General features: G+C 44.7%; 1 protein-coding gene across 2 annotated transcripts in view; it reads right to left on the bottom strand.

Moving 5' to 3' along the window:
- Positions 1-19,641, bottom strand: part of LOC140912487 (acyl-CoA (8-3)-desaturase) — a 30,851-nt gene extending 11,210 nt beyond the window's left edge. For both annotated transcript variants that reach the window (XM_073346950.2, XM_073346949.2), the window contains exons 1-7: positions 19,262-19,641; positions 9,166-9,276; positions 8,428-8,625; positions 6,967-7,068; positions 6,612-6,740; positions 1,426-1,486; positions 168-241 (exon numbers count right to left, since the gene is read on the bottom strand). In XM_073346950.2, coding sequence (XP_073203051.1) covers positions 168-241; positions 1,426-1,486; positions 6,612-6,740; positions 6,967-7,068; positions 8,428-8,625; positions 9,166-9,276; positions 19,262-19,489 — 903 coding nt within the window. In that variant the 5' untranslated portion in view covers positions 19,490-19,641. The remainder of the gene's footprint in view (positions 1-167; positions 242-1,425; positions 1,487-6,611; positions 6,741-6,966; positions 7,069-8,427; positions 8,626-9,165; positions 9,277-19,261) is intronic.
- Positions 19,642-20,696: the final 1,055 nt, after the last annotated feature.

Consider the following 20,696-nt stretch of genomic DNA (forward strand, 5'->3'; position numbering starts at 1 on the left):
ACCACCTCAGAGCAACATGAATCCAGCCCCAGAAAATGCCTTGGATCCATATGCTGTAATTCCCCTCCACCATTCTAGACAAACAAGGGCCTGGTCCTAAAACCTCCTCAGTTAGAAGAGCAGCTGCCTGTTTGCAAAGGTTTGTGGGAAATGCTGAGTGCACTTACCCTCCATAGTTTGCGCTGGAATATGAAGTACAAGGAGTAAAACTGGAACACTGGAACCACAAGCAGGGGCATAGCTGGAGAAGAAAACAAGAAGAGTAGAGACATTAACAGCCTCACCTAGTTAATGAACACCCTGGAAACCAGAATGAAAGGAGAGCTCTGTGCAGTGCTCATCACCAAACTATGCTTCCAAGAGATTTCGCTCCTCATCTTCCTTCCTTACTCTTCTCCTCACTCCCCTTCCTTTCTCCCTCCGTTTTATACATTCAGAGGCCAACAATCTGTAGACAACTCTCAACTTGTGCCTGCTTCCAACTGAATGCAAATCGTACCATCTCCCTGCACCTGAGAGTCAACAGGTGAACCTGATGCTACACACCATCTTTCTGAACTCATCAGTGCTTCTGAATACCCAAATAGCTACAGCAGTGAAATTGCACTCTTCTATCCACTGGTAGCCTGGAGAGTGCACTCCTTTTGGTCAGATTTGGACTTGGTCATGATGATCCACATTTTCATGACCTCCAGGCTTGACTTCTGTAATGCAATATATCAGAATGAGCGCAATATCCTGTAAAGTGTTCCAGCTGGCTCGATATGTGTGTGGGTTGCTGCATTTTAACACAGACCATGGACAGTGCATGACTCTGGCACTACACTGTATGCCAGCTCCCTGTCAAATACTGAGTGAAGTTCAAGGTTTTGATCCTGATCTTTAAAGCCCTCCATTGTATTGTTCCTATCTCCCTGACAGCCCATCTCACTCTCCATAATCTCCACCTTGCATTAGAGCTATATTTGTCTGTAATAATGGAATTGTCAATCACCTCAGCAGCACCTCTCCACCTCTGGACAGAGACAAAGACTCTGAGTAATAACATTTGTATCTATAAGGTGCTTAGATAGCATAGTGACGGTAGGGAATAGATGGATTCTCCCTCCATCCCCTCCCCCCCCCATCTCCTCTCCTCCATGACTACTCCTTAGTTTCCTTTAATCTGTCCCTCTCATTTTATCTACTTCTTCTCAATTACCCTCATCTCTCCTCTCTTTGCTTTCACCTTTTTGCCATTGCTGTGTGTCAGTTGCTTTAGCACATTAGGTGACAATTTCAGCCATAGATTGTGTACCCCAAGCACTGTAATCTCCTATAAGGCTGTCGTGGGAGAGAAGTCCTCTCAACCCCTGGGATTATTTAATGTAGGAGTTGGTGGTGATCGTTAGACAAGGACCTATTGGGCAAAGCAGGTGTACTCACTGATGATGAAATAATTGTGCTGATGATTGTAAGGCAGAAACTTCTTCTTCTTCTTGCCGAGCTGTAAAAAAGAAGGGATCATGGCAGGTCAGCTGAGCAAGAGAAACACCCACTCAAATTTCATTGCCTCCTCCTCCTCGAGATACACCTGCTCAGAGATCTAAATCCATTGAATTACAACAGCATAAGGAAGATCAGAAGAGGCCTCATTACATACTATTTCACACACAGAAAAGGAGTACTTGTGGCACCTTAGAGACTAACCAATTTATTTGAGCATAAGCTTTCGTGAGCTACAGCTCACTTCATCGGATGAAGCTCACGAAAGCTTAAGCTCAAATAAATTGGTTAGTCTCTAAGGTGCCACAAGTACTCCTTTTCTTTTTGTGAATACAGACTAACATGGCTGTTACTCTGAAACCTGTTATTTCACAAACAATGCAATATAATAAACATGTTCCCTACAATCTCAAATACATACATGTAGCATCTTGTAATTTTTTTTCCCACTCTTGCATACTTAATGTCAGTGACATACTGGTCCAGAAACTTTACACCCAAAATTGTCTTCTGTCTAAGGAGCATATTCTAGAAGAAGATATAAGACCAGATGGCCTTATAGAAAAACCTGAAGGAGGGCGCCAATTGGGAGGAATACTTCATAAGATTCCAGTTGAGGAGTTTTCTCCAAATTCTTCCTTTATGATGCAGGGTTCACCATCCCTCCAGAAGAAACTGGAGGTTCATAAATTGTGGATATTGGAGATCTGCTGGCAGCCATTGTCACAACCCAATGGCCCCCATCCTCAGGGTGTCCCCTGGGGAAGCAAATCAGAATTGTACGTTGCTAACATGGTTAAAGGCATTGAAAAGTATTCTGGGAAAGGTTAAAGGTGTGAGTTCCTTTGCAGATTGCAAAAGGCTGAAGAGAGAGGAAAAGAGAAAAGAATGGATTAACTTGACAATTCAGCTAGGCTCGAAGATAAGGGGCGAAACTGCCGCTCAAGGCCAACGCACACACAAACAAGCTCCCTGCTGCTAAACAACCAGAAGCCTGTGGGAAAGGAGAACTGAACCAAACAGACCTGAAAGGGGGGTGCAAAACTAATAAGAATGTGAAGCTCAGCAAATGGTAACATAACTGTCTCGCGACCCTGAAGCCAATGTGTTTTGAGGAAACCAAGAAAGTCTCAGAAGGCCAGTTTGGACTGGTACAGAGAGCACGGGAGACAAAGGTCCCTGAACAGAATGCCCCCAAAAGACCCCAGGACTTAAAACCCTCCTGAGAGCTAAAGCAAATTGAAAATCAACAGAGGACCCTAAATGACCCGTGCACGGAACAAGAACTCCTGTCCACCCTTCCCCCTCTTCTTCTTATGTTACACCCAGGCTTGGCCAGCCTCGGGTAGTGCGGGTGTGAGTATGAAAGTGGGTTAGAGCTTGGGGCACGAATGCTTTCTTCCTTCCTCTGAGTGACATGGGGAACATCCCCCCCACCAGCACTCTCTGCTGTTATTTTATTATTTTATCAATAACACTTTAAAACTCAGTTACTTGGTGTGCTCCATCATCTCCTCCCCTAAGAATCCTGTGGCCTCAGCCTAATCACCTGACACCTCAGGCAGATTGCGAACAAAAATCTGTCACACCATCACCATTTGTGCTAAGGCCCTGCGCCTCCACACTAGCTCTGCTGCCCCTGCTCCAACTCCACCCAAGTTTTCTAGAAGAAAGGCCACCAATTTCTGCACAGAGGGGGTCTATGAATAGGTTAATGCAGTATCTGTCCACCACTTTCCCTGCAAAGTTGCTAGCACAATGCCATACCTGACCTCACCTACTGATCTCAGGACCCATGTGGAGGGGCATGTAGCTGCAGAGGTGGCTGATTTCCCCACTCTTCCATGTGAAGTGGGTGAGAATCAAATGTGAAGGGGACCCTCCATGTGCAGGTCTCAGATGCCTCATCATGATTAATGGCAATAGTGGGTATTGGCAGATCTCTCCTCCTGCTGCTAAGGATAGACTCTTGATATTCATTTGGGTTAATATGGATACCTCTATGCTGCGGCTGGGAGCGAGCTTCTCAGTGCAGTAAGACAGACATGCACTAGCTCTGCTCAAGCAGCAAGCTAAAAATAGCAATGTTGCTGTGCGCAGGTTGGGCAGTGGCTTGGGCTAGCTGCCCGAGTACTCAGGGGGGTCAGGTGGGTTTGTATTCCTGCTGCCTATGCTACCCTGACTACACTGCTATTTTTCATGCACTAGTTCAAGCAGAGTTAACGCACATCTGTCAGCCCATGCTGGGAAGCACGTAGATGTACCCTTTGCCTCTAGAAAGGTCAGTGATATACACATACACACATTTGTTATAGGAAATAGAGCTTAGCTCTGTCACAGTTAAGTGATGTCACTCCAGCAGTTAATGAAGTTAGGTTGTGTGTCAAAGTTCCTCCTCTGCCTTCGTGGGTCCTGCGCTTATTGGCAGATTTGCTCGCCTCAGAGATTCACGGCAGCCCTCAGTTTAGCCACTTTTGCCAGTGGGTCAAACCTGCCGTTCACTCAGTTAACCTCATCACTGGCCAGTATGGGGAAAAGGAAGGAGAACAATCCCTGCAGTCTCTGCTGGTCCACCTAGTGGATAGGGGAACAGGCCAGGGACCTTCCCCTCTGGTGGGACCCACAGTCCAGGTCAACTTCTCCTGTATCCAATAGGAAGTTGGGGGGGGGGGAACCCACGCCCACCCTCTACTCTGGATTCCAGCCCAGGGCCCTGTGGATCACAGCTGTCCACAGTGTTTCACGTAACACCTGTGTGATAGCTACAACTCCCTGGGCTACTTCCCCATGGCCTCCTCCCAACATCTTCAGTATCCTCACCACAGGACCTTCCTCCTGATGCCAGATAGCGTTTGTACTCCTCAGTCCTCCAGCAGCAGCATGCCCTCTCACTCTCAGCTCCTTGAGTGCCCCACACTGACTGAAGTGAGGTCCTTTTTAAACCAGGTGCCCTGATTAGCCTGTCTGCCTTAATTGGTTCCAGCAAGTTCCTGATTGTTCTGGAACTGCCCCTGTTACCTTACCCAGGGAAAAGGGACCTGCTTAACCTGGGGCTAATATATCTGCTTTCTATCACTCTCCTATAGCCAACTGGCCTGACCCTGTCACAGTTGGAACTGTTAGATTGGTCTATAAGGGGGAGAGGTACCACTAAGTAGCATTGTGCAAAGCTCTAATACAGTGGGTGTTAGATTGTGGCGCATGGAACACAACCAGGTGATCCACAGAGCTGCTTTTGTCACAGTGGTGAAGCACCAGGAGGCATCACCGCTTGAATACTATCTGTCTTGATTTTTATACTAAGCCCATATTTTTATGGACTTTTTTATTGCGGGGAGGCTAAGCCATATAACTGAGTGTTGCTCTTTGTCCTGAAGATAGTGAGATTTCTCATTCTCACATGTTCCACGGGTGAGAGTTCTGTCTCCAATGGTCAATAATCTCATCCTTCAAGTTGACGGTTCCATGGTACCACAGGAACATAGCAGTGAGTAGTCAGTCTCAGAAAGAAAAGATTCTCAGGTAACTGGGCTAATCCCTGGACAGTTTTGAATATTGGGACCAAAACTCTGCAAATCATTCTGTATTGCCTGGAGAGCCAATGCAGAGAGAGGAGCACAGAGACAATGTGCTCTCAGAGGCCTTGGCTGATGAGTAGGCAGCTTGTGCATCCTGAACCAACTGGAGCTTTTTGCGGGGTCTGTGGTTCATTCATAGATATGATGAATTGCAATAATCAAGCGTGAAGTTCACAAATGTATGGATTACTATGAACAAATCAGTGTATGACAGGACTGGATACACATTCTGACCAGTCATATATATAGATGAGGGCATTTTTAGCAGTCAGTTATTTGAGTATCTCAAAGTAGTGGGTGGGTCATTGCTTGCTAGGTAGCTGTTCATTGGCAGGAAGGGAACATGTGCAAGGGTCAACAAAGTTAGCAAAATTAATTAGCAAAGAAACAACAAAGTTCCTGTCCAGGGAGAGTGCCTGATACCCTGCTCCCAGGTGGAGAAGCTTCTCAAAGGAGGGAGAGGACTACAAAAAGAAAAGCAGGATGCCCCAAATGATCTTTCCCCTTGCTCTGCCCATGGCATTCACGACATCTGAAGAACAAAGGAAGCAGCATTGGACTATGGGAGCGATCCTAATGGAAAGTTCAGCCAGTAGAACTGCTGAAGCATGTGGGGAGAGAGACTTTGCTTTGGATTTACTCATTTGTTAAATTAGGCATTAGTTGCATTTTACCTTTATTTTACTTGTAACCAACTCTGACTTTTATGCCTTGTTACTTGTGTTCACTTAAAATCTCTTTGTATTTAAGAAACTTGTTTTATCTAAACCAGTGTGTTTGGACTGAAGTGTTTGGGAAACTGCATTTCAGGATTTGTGCACATCATTTTCTATTAATAAAATGATAGACTTTCTATGAGCTTGTATTGTCCAGGAGAAAGCTGGGCAGTACATGACGTACATTTCTGGAAAAAGCCTGGGATTGGGAGGGTGCTAATGTCACCCTGCAGTGTGGGTCCCACTCTAAAGCCACTCTAATGTCACCCTGCAGTGTGGTTCAAGAGTAGCTGGCTGCAGCACTCACACTCTATAGCTCAACGTGACTTACATTCTGAAGGCTGTGTGAGAGCAGATCAGGAGTGGTAACTACTGCAGCAAAACAGTCTGAAGGGCACCCTAGGTAAGAGGGCTGAGGTGACACAGCTGTTCATCAGTCTAGATTGTATCCTGGGCATGTCACAGAGAGGAAGTAGGAAAGGGAAATTAATCTGGCGTCTTAAGGAGACAGAGGTGAGAATCAGCCCATCCTGGTGTGTGGTACACCTATCTGATATAGGCAAATGTAGGCCACAACAAAAGCTCTCCCTCATTTGCTAGTTGCCTTTTGCCCTGTTTTCCTTTCATCTTCTATTCTCTGTTTCTCTCTTCCTTTTTCTGTTTCTGATAGAACCCAAAGAGATTTCAGGCAGCAGATCTGTATCCCATCCTTGCCCCTTGCAAGATCCAGTGATTAGCTTGTTCCCAACCATACACCCTCCTGATTTCAGATGCTTTTAGCATCATATCTTTTCAGTGGTCTAAATAATTCCTAACTCACCCCCACACTCACCTCCACAGAGAGAATCTTTCCCAAAGCAAACAAGGAGGGATGCATTGCAATATCAGGGTCCTTTTGGAAGCAGTTGGGCTTGGCATGGTGCTGGGAATGATGGAGAGACCACCACTGTGCTGAAAGCCCCTACAGGAAAGGAGGAGACCACAGGAATCAGACTACAACACTACCAAAAATTAAATCACCTCATCTGTCACATATTAACCATCTTCCCAGTGTTGCACCACATTCTTCTAATTACATGTACAGTGCAGAATGTCAGTGTAATGCCATCTAAACTGAAAGGGAACCACCCCCAATGGTTGATCAGTTTTGCAAAGCAGGGTGAACACCCCCAGTATCAGGCACTTACCTTCAGATGGCTCATCACAAACTCATGAACCAAGTGGTTCCATTTGGTACTGCTGAAAACTGAAAGGTGCCCCAAATCGTGCTGCAGAAAACCAGCCTGAGACTGAAAAAGAATAGGATTCATTCAACAAACAGGGCCAGGTTTTAGTACACGGCTGCATCAGGGCCAGGGTGGTGGTATGCTCAGTCCTACCAATTCCTTGAAAACTGGGAGATCAGTGCTCCCCAACTCAGTGAGACCTTCTCTTCCTAGTACCAGGGAGATGTCCGTTCTCTCGAGTGATGTTCTCTCCCTGTACAGTCAGTGCAAGCCAACCCGATGAGAATGCCCTCTGCTGATAATGAAGGAAACCTTTTGTATTGTCAATATACTCTGTCCTAAGGTACCCCTCTGTGTGCAGTGTCCCCTGCCTGAAATCTGTTGAGACTCCATTCAGTGAACTCAAAGGCACTTGCTCCATTTTCACTATCAGAGCATTCAACCCCAGATTGGTAAAAACGTGTTCCTGGTACCAGTAAAGCATTTTTTTCACACTACCAGCTACTTTGGTGGGACGAGAGTAGTGGGTGAAGGGAGGGTTGTGAACTAAGACTGGAGCTAACTCTACAGAAGTAGTTTGAACTCTGTAGAAGAGTACCCTTCCTTTAAGAAGAACCCTCCTCTGGCCTCCTGCCATCTCCTCTGAGCATTAGTAATGCCAAAGGACCAACCAGGCAACTGTGTCTTTCAGTGCTTCTGTGTCCTCAGCTCCAGGGCACCTCATGCTCCCATTTGGGACTCAAGAAAAAGCTTGGTTCATACACAGAATGTGTCTCGAAGTTCAGACTCAAAAGATCAAAGACCAGAAACAACCTTTTTGTTATAAGAAGATTGTGTGGAGTGAGGTTGTCTAGCAGACTATGGGAAGGAGATGTACTGATAGTTCTGACTTCATTCACTCAGTCAGAATAAAACAAAAGAAATATTCCACAGGGTTGAGTTCACTACATGCAGCATCTCTGCCTTAGGCTAACTTCTTTACACAGACTCCTGGGAGAAGCTGTGACTAGAGCTGCTGTGAGCCCCTTAGAAACTGCATTTCTGCATCATTGCCTACTGTACTTCCACCAGCTGGATAAGGCTGAGGACTTGAGAAATTGTGAGCTCCCCACATCCATCACTCCTATGACATTTTCTAAGGTGCCTCTGACAAGAACAAGACCAAGACAAGAACTCCAGTAACTGTGAACTCCCCCAAATCAGGATTCCAACAGCATTTGCAGTCCTCTGAGTACCTCTACCTGAACCTTTTATCTTTGGTATTGATACAACCTGAGGTGAAGAAAGAGCATCCTGCTAGTCAGGTGACTAGTCACAGGAAAGATAAGGGGGATGGCCATGTAATAGGAATATGTAACTGGCCCCGAGTGTAAGGAAGGGTAAGCTGGTCCCAAACTACATTCTGTGGGTTGAGGACTTTACCTGAGAAATGGTCAGCAGCACTGTAGAGATGAGGAAAGGCACTAAAGATGTCCCAAAATACCAAAGAACAAACCATCCAGCAACATCCAGCATCAGAATGTGCAGGAGAAGCAGGAAGAAGAAGAGGTGGTTGGGGTTGAGGAGTCCCATCCTCTCGACGGTGGTGTGCAGCTCCCGGAAATCCTCTACAAGCAATTTCTGTGGAGAGACCCAAAGTTACAGCACTCTTCACTCTGGGTTGGCAAAACAACAGCTTAAGGAGCCGGCAGGTTTACCCTGCTTCTGCTCTGCAGAGAAGCCAACATGGCAATGAAGGAAACATTTTACCAACCGGTTCTATACCCTCTGAAAGGAGACACTGCAACACTACGGAACAGCTGACAGGCTCTGTCAAGCCCATTGCCAGTCTTTGTACCACTGGGGAGATCCTGTGGCTGACACATTCTTCCCCACTGTCGCTGCTATGTGGGATTCACTGTGGGAATTGCGTATTGGGCAGAAGTCTGTGAGAGACTGGACCGGCCATTCCCAGTGTGAGTCACTATGACACCAGGGGAAGCTCTCAGCCAATGTTTCTTCAGCCTTCCTCCAGCAGACACTCTGGTTTCTATATGCAATGTGAAGTCTATTGGGGGTTCTGACAGACTGCACATGAATGGAAATGTGGATTTGCATTTTTCTAGAGCATCCTCCCAATTCCAGATCCAGTTGTGTTTCTGGCCTTTTGTACAAACTCACATTTTTGGTGGGCTCAAAGCTTGGTTGATCCAGGGCCAGCTCCCCGATCTGCAGTGAGCTCATGTACTTTCTCACCAGCCCCTTATCAATGTGAAATGCCTCAAAGGGATCCTGAAAAAACATACAAGTGAATGGAGTGAGAAAAATCCCAGAAGATATTACGCTAACATCTTATTAAGAAGATATTAAGCTAGCCGAAGAAAATTATGTTCCATCTCAGCAGGAAGCAACTCTGGATTAAAATTCAGTAAAATACTGTATGTTTTCTGTTCTATTCTGCATCTGAAATCAATACATTAAAATACTCATTAAAAAAAAAGTTTAACTTTTATAATACCCTAAACTGAGTATGCCTCCAACATTTAATTACAAATGTATACTTTCATATAAAACTCAATTTATTTCAACATATTAAATCATGTTAGATCTGTTTCAAACATGAAAAAAAAAAATCACAAAAAATATCAAAATTGTTCCCCTTTCACTGGGTTCAAAACAGACCCCTTTTCCTTCCTTCCTTCCTTCAATTATTTGTGAATTTTTAAATCAAAACATTTATCCAAAACATTTTTAAAACGGTTATCAGTGTTTCAGAAATTTTGTAAATAAAAAATTAAATTTACAATAATGATTTGTATGAAATAAAAGTTTTGATAACCATTTCCATCATGTTTTTGGTAACCCTTTTAATAAAAAAAAATGAAAAAAAATCAAAACATTCTGCAAAAAATGAAAAGTTTCAAAAACGTGAAGTTTTTTGGGACAAATTTCATTTTCACAAGGTAATATTTTCCATGAAAGTCTTTTTGTTCAAAAAAATTTCAGTCAGGACTATGTGTTGTATTTAAAAATAGCTTCAAGAAAAAATCCATATGATAAATCTGCGCTCATACATTTACTCTTAAGATTACTGGAGATGTGGCATTAAAGGGGTATAAAAATTGGTAAGAAAGAGTCATTCTTGGTAGTTTGGACAATGTTCGATGGATTCAAAACATCTTGCTTCATATCTGGGTCATCTGAAAGAGATGCTCCTATTACAGAAAAAATAATCCTTGAAAATTTGAAAGACCTCCTCCGGTCTCTTTCAACCCTAATATAATATAACAAAATATTTTGAGAGAAATGTTCATTTTGTCTCATTTTAAAAGTATCTTTAGTATCTAGAGCTTTAGTATAATCTATTTGAAAATATTGGTAAAACGTTTCCGTTAATTTATTCAACGGACATTGTAAGCACCTTAAGGCAGGAACTGTCTGTTTGTACAGTACATAGCACAATGAGGTCCTGGTCTATAACTGGGACTCTTAGGCACTACTGCAATATAAATTAATTGTTAATGTTATCAGTAATAACACTATCTGACAAACTCTAATGGGACTTGATCCTACTCCCATTCAAGTCAATGGAAAAAACTCCCATTCATTTTGAATGGTGAAGGATTACGCCTTTAGTATGCATCAACTGTCTTATAATGAAGCTTTAGACAACTCATTAACTGACACAGAGAGAAGATGGGTGGGGTATTAGACCAACTTCTTAGAAGATCTCTGTGTAGCTCAAATGCTTGTCTCTTCTGCCAACAGAAGTTGGCCCAATAAAAGGTATTACCTCACCCACCTTGTCTCTCTCATATCCTGGGACCAACACCACTACAACAACACTGCAAACAACTTGTTAATTGCCAGTTTTACAATATTTCAGTTGGCAAAATGTTGTTAGAACCACATGCCCTCCAGATCCAGCCACAAATAATTTGAACAAACCCAGTCGCGAGCTCCCATGCTCTTTGACCTTCACAACATTTTGCTTTGTGATCCATTACAAAATACAGAGGAACAAAGAAGTAGGATAGCAGAATATTTTTTTAAATGAACCTGCTCCTTTGTTTTTTGTATTTTCATGACACATTTTCTTCTCCAAAGAGCAACAAATTCTCTCTCTCATGTCCTGAACCTCACAAATATAGATAGATATTAATGAATGAATGCAACAAACTAACAAACCAAAGTTCAGGAACAATATTTAGCTAGGCTGTGCCCTTCTGGCCCTGATCTCCAAGTCAATACTCCCAGACATTGAAATTCTGCCCGGCTTTAGGTAGCCACTGACAAAGAGGCACCTGCTGATCCTCAAGAAAGAGTCAAATTCCTAGCATCACTTGAGTGGAAGCCACCACGTAGCACAACCTCCAGAAGATGCTGTGATAGTTGGAAACTGCGGGTGGTGTTTTGAATCAAAGATGCCATTAGCATCACAGCATATAGGCACATTTATTAACCATAAATCTATGCTAGTGGTGCTGGAGTCAGGACTTGTGGTTGCACATTAACCAGCTGAGTGCTTTGAGAGAGAGGGTATGCTCAGAGCCAGAAATATGTCCTCTCACTTTGCCAACATCATCCAAGCCAAAGTCAATACCATCTGTGAAGTGCTCTCCATTTCTTCATTCTCCTCTCCCTCCCCTCCTGAATTTCTGTCTTGGAATCCAGTTTCTTTTATTATGTCCATCTCCAGCCTCCAATCCCATAACGTATTTCCTCAACCTTGTCCACTCCCAGTCATTCTCTTATCCTAAATCTCTCCTCTGGTTTTCTCCCCTCTACCTCCAAACATGCAATTATAGCTCCAATCCCAAAATATCCTTTTGACACCACTTGTCTCTTTAATACCCATATCCCTCCTCTCCTTCACCTCTAACCTCATGTGAGCAGTTTACTTCTGTGCCCTCCATTTCCTTTCCTCCAGTTCTCTCTTTGACCCTCTACAGTATGAGCTTCACTCACTTCAGAGTAACCTCTGTCACCTATATCCCTAATTACTCTCTCCTTTAGCCGTTTCAAATGGGTCTCTTCTCCATCATCCTTATCCTTGACCCCCGCCATTTCAGACACAGTAGAACAAAGACAGAAAAAGTTCCAGTGGCAGAAGATGAGGCTAGACAAATTTGGACTAGCAGTAAGGCACATGTTTTTAATGGTGAGGGTAGTTTACCATTGGAACGACTTACTAAGGGCTCTGGTGGATTTTCTATCAATGGAAATGTTTAAATCAAGATTGGATGTTTTTCAAAAAGATATCGTTTAATTCAAACAGGAATTAATTCAAGGAAGTCTTATTGCCTGTGATGTACAGGAGATCAGACTAGTTGATCACAGTGGTCCCTTCTGCCTTTAGACATTACAAATCTCTGAAACAGATACTTCTCTGCCCAAGGCTTCCATTGTTCTCCACTTTCTTGGTATCCTCTTATGTTTTTGACTTATCCTTCTAGGACCTTCACATACTCCTTTCTCTATCAGAGTCCTCCAGGTCTCTCTTCTTTTCCTTTACATTCTCTCCTTTGGATAACTATATTCAATGACTCTCCCGGGTTCGGGTATCACCTCCACGCTGTTGTTTCCCAAATTTACCTCTCAACCCCAAACTATTACCATCAGTCCAGTTCCACTTCTCCACCTGTTGCCTATATTCTCCCCTTGGAAATCTCATAGCTACTGAAAAGTCAATGGGCCAAACACATTTCTGATCTAAGATCACTGACTTGGTGGGGTTTCACCAGAACTAATTTGCTCCAGTTTCCTATCTTCCAAGTTGACATCATGGGCATCATCTTTGACTCTTCTTTTTGCCTTTCCTCACAGACAGATTCTGCAAACCCAGCCACTTATTTCTCTACAACAAACTAAGATTTCTGAGTAAAGGAAAGATTAGGGAAAAAGTACTTTCCCTCCTTGTGACCTTTTCTTGAACCACTTTACAGCCAAAATGGCACAGGCTTGAAAGCTGAAATTAGCAGGGAAACAACCCATATCGAAGGGCCTTTGAGACTATATCTACACTGCAGCAGGGTGGTGTAATTCTCAGCTCAGGCAGACAGACACACGTGAGCTCCGCTCAAGATAGTGCACTAAATATAGCAGTGTAGCCATGGCAACATAGGCAGTGGCTTGGGCTAGCCAGTGAGGGGCTGTGTCACCACTTGCCCTGCAACCTGGGGTGCCTCCAAACCTAAGCTCCTCACAATCAGCCTGCAGGTCCCACCCGGAGTGTCTGTGTATAGTCACAGCCCTGGTCCACCAGCTCTGACTCTAGCAGACTGCCAGCAAATACTAGCCACACTCTGGCTCCCACCAGCTTTGGTTACTACTTGCAGGGTGACCCCAACAGGCTTCCAGTCCCAGTTTTTGCCCCCACAAAATGTGTTCTGCACAGTCCAGCCCTCTCCTGGACAGTCCGCTGGTCTGGATTGCACCCCATACTGTCCTACTTACCCCCTTACCAGCTGGGGCGGGTGGTGTGTCTCATTCTCTCCCTCTCATGTTCACGACCCTGCTCCCCAGCAGCTCACTCCCCCATCCCTCTGCTTGTTCCCATCTCTCCAGGTAGCTCCTAGCCCCTCCAACTGCCCATCCCAATGCCATAGAACCTGCTGGACCCAATATTCTGCCCCATCCCTGCTAATGGGGCATCACCCAGAAGATTCTGGTGCCTGTTTGAGCAGCTGGAGGGAGGGTGCATCCCCCATCCCAGGCGACACAGACTGACCAGTGCCCAGTATTGGTAACTGTCCCAATGTTTGTGGGACAGAGCCTGAGTTCAAAGGACTGCCCCACGTCTCTCTGTGCTGTAAAGTGGTTCTGTTAACAGCCCAGTTTTTTCCTACTGGGTCCATGTATGGTGCTGGGCTTGAGGCACAGCTGATGCATACTTCAGGTGGCAGTCAGGTGGCCATATCTCCCCACAAGAGGTCTGGAGCCTCTGCTATCGCACTGCAGAGCTGACAGCAGAGGCAGCACTTTGTGGGTCACCTACAAGCAGCCAGGAGACCAGACAGCCCTGCAGTGCCTCATATCTATCCACAGAAGGGACTGTGCAGGCCCCAGACCCAGCCAGACATAGAGATCAGAACAGAGCAACAGAAAGATCCCTGAGCACACGTAGCCCTGTTGCCTGCATGCACCAAGCAGTGGAGCTGAAGGTAAGAGAGACCTGGAGAAGGGGTCTGGTGTCTGCACTGGCCTGGACCTGCCACCACATTCCTTCCAACCCCCTGTATAGCAGATGATAGTGCCAACTTGGCCCACTCATCCCTGCCCAAGTCATTACTCAGGGTTAACGCCAGCCCAGGCCAAGGAGTTGAATGTGCAAGTGACCATTGATGCTGGTGTTTGGACAGGGTGGGGGATCCTCTTTATGTATATTAGGGATTATTTTTTCCAACATGTATTACTTTGAACATTGAATTTAATCTACCGTATTGTTGCCCAATCAGCCAGTTTTGTAAGAGCCCTCTGCAACTCTTTTGTAAGAGCCCTCTTGCAATCAGCTTTGGATTTATCTATCTTGCAAAGTTGGAAAATAATACAACTTCACTGTTCACCCCCTTTTCCTGATCATTAATGAATATGTTAAACAGCACAGGTCTCAGAAACCAAGGATCTGTACTGTTCACCTCCCTCCATTGTGAAAACTGACCATTTATTCCTATCCTTCGTTTCCTATCTTTCAATGAGTTACTGATCCATGAGAGGACCTTCCCTCTTATCCCATTTCTACTTATTTCCCTCAGAGCTGTTGGTGCCAAATATCACAAGACTCATGATAAAAATCACTAGAATTGGCAACACTATTGTAGGCCTGCGACTAGTCTTAATTTTGTCAGCCAACACGTTTAGTCAGTACAATACAGGACTGGGAGTTAGGAGAACCCAGGCTCTAGTACCCGTGTTTGTCACAGTCTTGCTATGTGTTCTTGCACATGTCACTTAAGTAGTCTGTACTCAGCTTCTTTGCCTAAAAATATGGATAATAATCCTTACCCACACTTGTAAAATGCGGTGAGATCTTCAGATGAAAGGTAATGTGTTAACCTAGAGTATACTTATCATCTCAGGGCTAGATTTTTACTTTAGGCACAGTCCTGACCAAGCTGCACCACTCCAACTGTATGTTGGGATGCCTTGTGACTCTGAGCCACACTTCTGAACCACAATTCTTTCCTCCATGCTCAGGAGACCTATACCAACAGTAAACTACTTCCTCCTCATGCTGGCTCAGCTACTCTGGCCCATTCACTTGCTTGGGGTGGTAGTAAGCAGGTGAGTAACCCCACTTACTCCTTTATAAATGAACCAAATGTCAAGGTAGCTTACTCATGGATGTAGGGAATTTGTTACTCCCTTTTAGAAGTACGCAGTGCAGGTAACAATCTAACCCTATGTATATAAAGCACGATATATAGGCAAACTGTGTATTTCTTAATAATTGTTTTGGTGTATAAGTACTGTGGCGACAGACATGTTACAGATAGCTATAGTATGATACACTTTAATGCTACCCACACCTTATCTGGGTACAAGGAGCACAACAATAAAGCAGGATGGAAAGTGAAAGCAGGTGATGGCTAGCTTTTGATAATGGGCTGATCAGGGAAGGAAGAGAGAAGCTAAGATGGGGCCATAGAGCAGAAAGGGCATGGAGAACATCAGCAGTTCTGTTACTGGAGCTGACAGCTGTTTGGCATTATGGCATGAGGTAGCAAGACACCTTATGTAACTGAGTAGGTTGGATACGCCTAAGGCTACTAGTTTCTCCATTTGCGTGTTCCTGTTGGACGGCCTGGATACATAGACAAAGCAGGAATGACGACATTATCATTTAGACTAGTCATTGTATCTTTCAAGGTGCTTCTATAGCCATGACCATAGTATCAGAGTGTCTCAATCTTTTATTATATGGATCTGTACAACACCCCAGTAAGTTAAGGAAGTGCTATTATCTCCATTTAACAGATGGGAAACTTCAGCACAGAGAGATTAAGTGACTTGCCCCATATCTCACAGGGAGGCTGAGACAGCAGGTACTTGAACTACTGTTCTCAAGTCCAGTCTACCGCCCTAGCCCCTGGGATATCTCCTTTCATTCACCTGATGGCTGTAGAGTGGCAGTAACATCTAATGGAGGCAAAGTCTCTAATGCACCTTTTGGAAAGGATAGTACTAACAAAGAAGAATCATGAGCCACATTCTTAAAAGGACCATGCACTTTTTTTGTGAAAGAATTTTATTTTAGATTTCCTTATTACCTCTGGCCAGCAATCCTGGGGTTACTGTAGAGAAAGTAATTGTGCTATTAAGGAAGTACATTCAGATCAGTCTCCTTTTGTAATAAAACAAAAACCCACACATAAGCACACAATCTGATCATGAGGAGAAAAAACAGCTTCCTCATGAATTCCTAGCTCCACTACATCCCTTGGAGAAAACCCACCCTCTGAGAATAAGGCAGTCAGCATATCAGAGCCACCCAACTTCCTCACAAGCTGATTAGCTAACTGGTGGTTACCTCTTTCCTCTTGATTCCACTTCCCCTATCTGAAAGTAGTCAGGGAGCTCCCTGCACACTTCCCTCCATGGTGAGAGCTTCAAGACCTTGTATGAGATGGACAAGGGAAGGAAACACACATGATTCCTTCCATCCCCTCATCCTTCTACAGTGAACCCCAGTCCCTTTTATTTCCTGCTTCTATTCCCACAGGCAAAAATCAGACCAACACACACAGGATTGGTGATAAGGAGGTGACATCCAGTTCTGAAGTAAGGCTGATATTTACCAGTATGTCTTGACTTGTATTTCATCACCTTTTCTAAGGAATATTTCTTTAAATCAATAGTGCCCCTCTTCCTTCTTATATTTCTCATGCTGCCCTCAATGCAACTCCAGGGATGCTGGAGCAGTTTTTAATAGTGGGGTGCTGAGAGCCATTTAACCAAACTGTAAACCCTGTATATAATGGAAACCACTTCAAGCCAGGGGGTGCTGCCACACGCCCAGTTCCAGCACCTATGTGCTATTCCCACCCACCCAGTCAGCTTTTTGGTGTGAAACCAGCTAGGAGTAGTGCACAGCTGATAAGATCAAGGTGTATGGATCAGCTTTCAGGGTAGGAAGGTACAAACAGTGTTCTAAAATGCTTCAAAATTGGAGGTTTACATTTTGAAATTTACTACCAAAAATGATATCCCAGCCCTATGGATTGGCTAACATATCCCAAACACCAGATGTGACTTATATGCGGGAGCTGAAAGTGCAAGTGCAGTTATTTTTTTTTAATATATATATTTTTAGGAAGATTGGAAAGGGAAGCAAGAAGAACACCATTTTTACCTGTTAATTTTGTTTCCCAAAACACAGTTAAGAAGCAGGAGAACCGATGAAATTGCAGACATCTTTAGCCCCTTTCTAAACACCACCTTTTCTTTCTCAAGTCCCCCAGCATCTGATACTGTATCACTTAGCAACAAAAATGAATTATTAGCCATTTAAGGAAAGGGTGAGAGAGGAGTTCTTGCTATTAAAAAGCCAAAAGGAGAAAGCGAATAAAAGAAGTGATAGCCACTCCAAAGGGGAGCAAGAAATTAACTTTTATGTGAAGAAAACTGAGCAGTAATACAAAGAAGAATTTAAATGCAATACAGCCATAATGTAGCCCAATGATTTCATTGGGACTGTAGGTTGTAAGATGCAGCTGTATTTTCAGTCACAGACCAACCGTCATAAAAACTCCTAGGTGAAGAAGGTGGATGAATCAGAAACAATTTAGAAAAATACCTTTTGCTAGTAAAAACTGTCTCTCTCTGATTGTTTCAGGTTGGGCCATAGCCAGCTGCCCAAGTCACAGAGGGTGGCATAAGACTGGAGGCCCCTGAAACAGGGGGTTACAAGGGTATGTTTATGGTCTGCCAGCATACACTGATAATAGGATGTCAGATAATTGAATTTCTGAGACTGATTTTAAAGAGGCATATAAAGGGACATCTACAGTTGGGCACTAGGGACTGAGAGCAGGAAGCATGGCCTATGGAATATTGGGTTTTGGCTTTGTTTGTCTGCTCAGGGATATCCTTTCACATCTACATAATGTGCCAAGAGTTAACAGATTCTTTTCCACCCACAGAAACAGGAAACTCATCTCTTAGGAACCTGTGACTCCTAGTTCCTCAAAACGGCAGAGTGTTTTACCAGCCAGTTATTATTTCTCCCACAAGAATCCCTCTGTCACGGAGGAGGGAGGGATCTGAGCAAACAGAACATTTGTTTCTATCTATGGGCATTAGGGGAGGCAGTTTCTTCTGCCTCTCAACTCCCAGCATAAACCACCTCAAGTGACACATCTGTCTATGGGCACCACACTCCAACACAGATTGAATAGGGAAGTTCCGTTGGCTAGAAGTCACCTGAAGTCACCAGCCTAGTGATATCAGTGATATAAAGGATCAGATAAACACTGTGCAGTTTAGGGTGATCGCAGGCACAAATCTCTCTCATATGACAAGTACCTTTCTCCTCAGCCTGCAGTTCTGAGACCTTGCCCCTTCTGTTGTCTTGATAAATCAATCATTGTCTATAGCTCTCCAGTGCAGCTGTCTTAACCCTACAGGTTTCAGAGTAACAGCCGTGTTAGTCTGTATTCGCAAAAAGAAAAAGAGGACTTGTGGCACCTTAGAGACTAACCAATTTATTTGAGCATAAGCTTTCCTGAGCTACAGCTCACTTCATGGGATGCATACTGTGGAAAGTGTAGAAGATCTTTTTATACACACAAAGCATGAAAAAATACCTGCCCCCACCCCACTCTCCTTCTGGTAATAGCTTATCTAAAGTGATCACTCTCCTTACAATGTGTATGATGGGCCATTTCCAGCACAAATCCAGGTTATCATACACATTGTAAGGAGAGTGATCACTTTAGATAAGCTATTACCAGAAGGAGAGTGGGGTGGGGGGGGAGGTATTTTTTCATGCTTTGTGTGTATAAAAAGATCTTCTACACTTTCCACAGTATGCATCCCATGAAGTGAGCTGTAGCTCAGGAAAGCTTATGCTCAAATATTGGTTAGTCTCTAAGGTGCCACAAGTCCTCCTTTTCTTTTAACCCTACAGAGGCCAATTACTTGGGCCCTCCCCTCTGCTGCCACCAGCATGGCATCCTGCCCCACACAATAATTGATAACCCAACTAACCCACCCCCTGCGCCCCAGTTCAGTTCCCCGCCCTGCGCTCGCTAATAAACCGGACGCCTCTGCCGCTCACCGTGGCGTCCTGCCCCGCGTAGCTGCTGATGACTCGGGCGCCCCCCGGGTGCCGCCGGTAGAACTGGCTGATGTCATAGACCTTCCTGTCGATCACCAGCCACCGCTCCTGCTGCGGGTGCCCCTGGCCCGTGCGGAGCCCGATCTCCTCCCAGGTGAAGCGCCGCGGAGAGGAGCCCGCCAGCTCCGGCTCCTCCATCCCCGCCTTAGGACCCCGCAGCGGAGCCATTCCCCGCCTGCTGTCTCACCACTGAGACCCACTAAGCCAGCTGCTCCCCTCTATCATAACCAAACTGCGCACTGTGAGCGAACCGACCCGCCTCTGCCGCGCCCGTCCCTAATCTGTCCGCCTGGACATGCCCTGGGGAACCCATTGGCTCACGAAGGCCCACCCACAACTTCACTTCCCTAAAGCTGCATCCCATCCCATCCCTCAAGAGCCCATTGGTTGCCCCGCTCTCTTCAGTCCTAAGCCAACTCACTGGCTATCCCGGCAATCAATCGAGCAGGACAAATCCCAGCCGGGCACTTTACTACTTTATTTTTAAGGGGGCCCACGTTGCTAAAATCACTCCCATTCGCCTTTTCCCGCTGAGTCTGTGGGAGCAGGGGAGAAGAGCTGGATTCCCTAGCCTGAAGCTGCTTGTGGAGGGACAGGCTCAGGCTGTCAAGTGAGACTATCCTGCTGCCACCAGCTGTGGCACCTGGTAGATTCCCCTCTGAGCTTCAATAGCTAGGACAATACATAATGAAGGAGACAAGGTGGGGGAGGCTGCAGAGGTGCAACAAATGATTTGACTAGCCTGCAGAACTTTTACTTCTAGTGATGATGCACAAAATAGAAAAGAGCCCCGACATGGCTGTCACAGCCTAGACTGAGTTTTCAGGGCTGGCAATTAAAAATGTAGTGTAACTTATGTTACATTTGATACAAAGGTCATTGAAAGACAATAAACATGAAACCCCACGGTGCTATCTTTACAGACCCTTTTCAGAGTAGAACTACACTTTACATTACTTTGACCCAGACCATGACAAATTTTAAAGATTGTCATTAACACTTTGAATTGTACCTGAAGTGAACGATGACCAGTAGAGTGCATGGAGCACGGTGTACAATATCATATAAACATATAGTCTAATATACAGTAAATGTAGTATGTAGGTCCTAGTCCCAAGATGCAGGCAGGGATGGGTGTTTTGAAATATTTAATAGACATTTTTAAATGGCAATCGGCAAGTTAATATTGAAAAGCCATACAAAAGAAGTATATGTTTTAAGGGAGCATCTGAATGAGAACAGGGCACTTGGCTGCCACACAAGAAGAGGAAGGGTGCTCTAAACTTAAGGAGCAGCATGGAAGAAGGGGCAAATACAAGAATGGATGGAGAATGTAACAAGGAGAACACTAAGGAAGATAGTATTGATTGAATGT

The sequence above is a fragment of the Lepidochelys kempii genome, chromosome 6 (genome assembly GCF_965140285.1).
Source record: "Lepidochelys kempii isolate rLepKem1 chromosome 6, rLepKem1.hap1, whole genome shotgun sequence".
Classification (NCBI taxonomy): Eukaryota; Metazoa; Chordata; order Testudines; family Cheloniidae; genus Lepidochelys; species Lepidochelys kempii.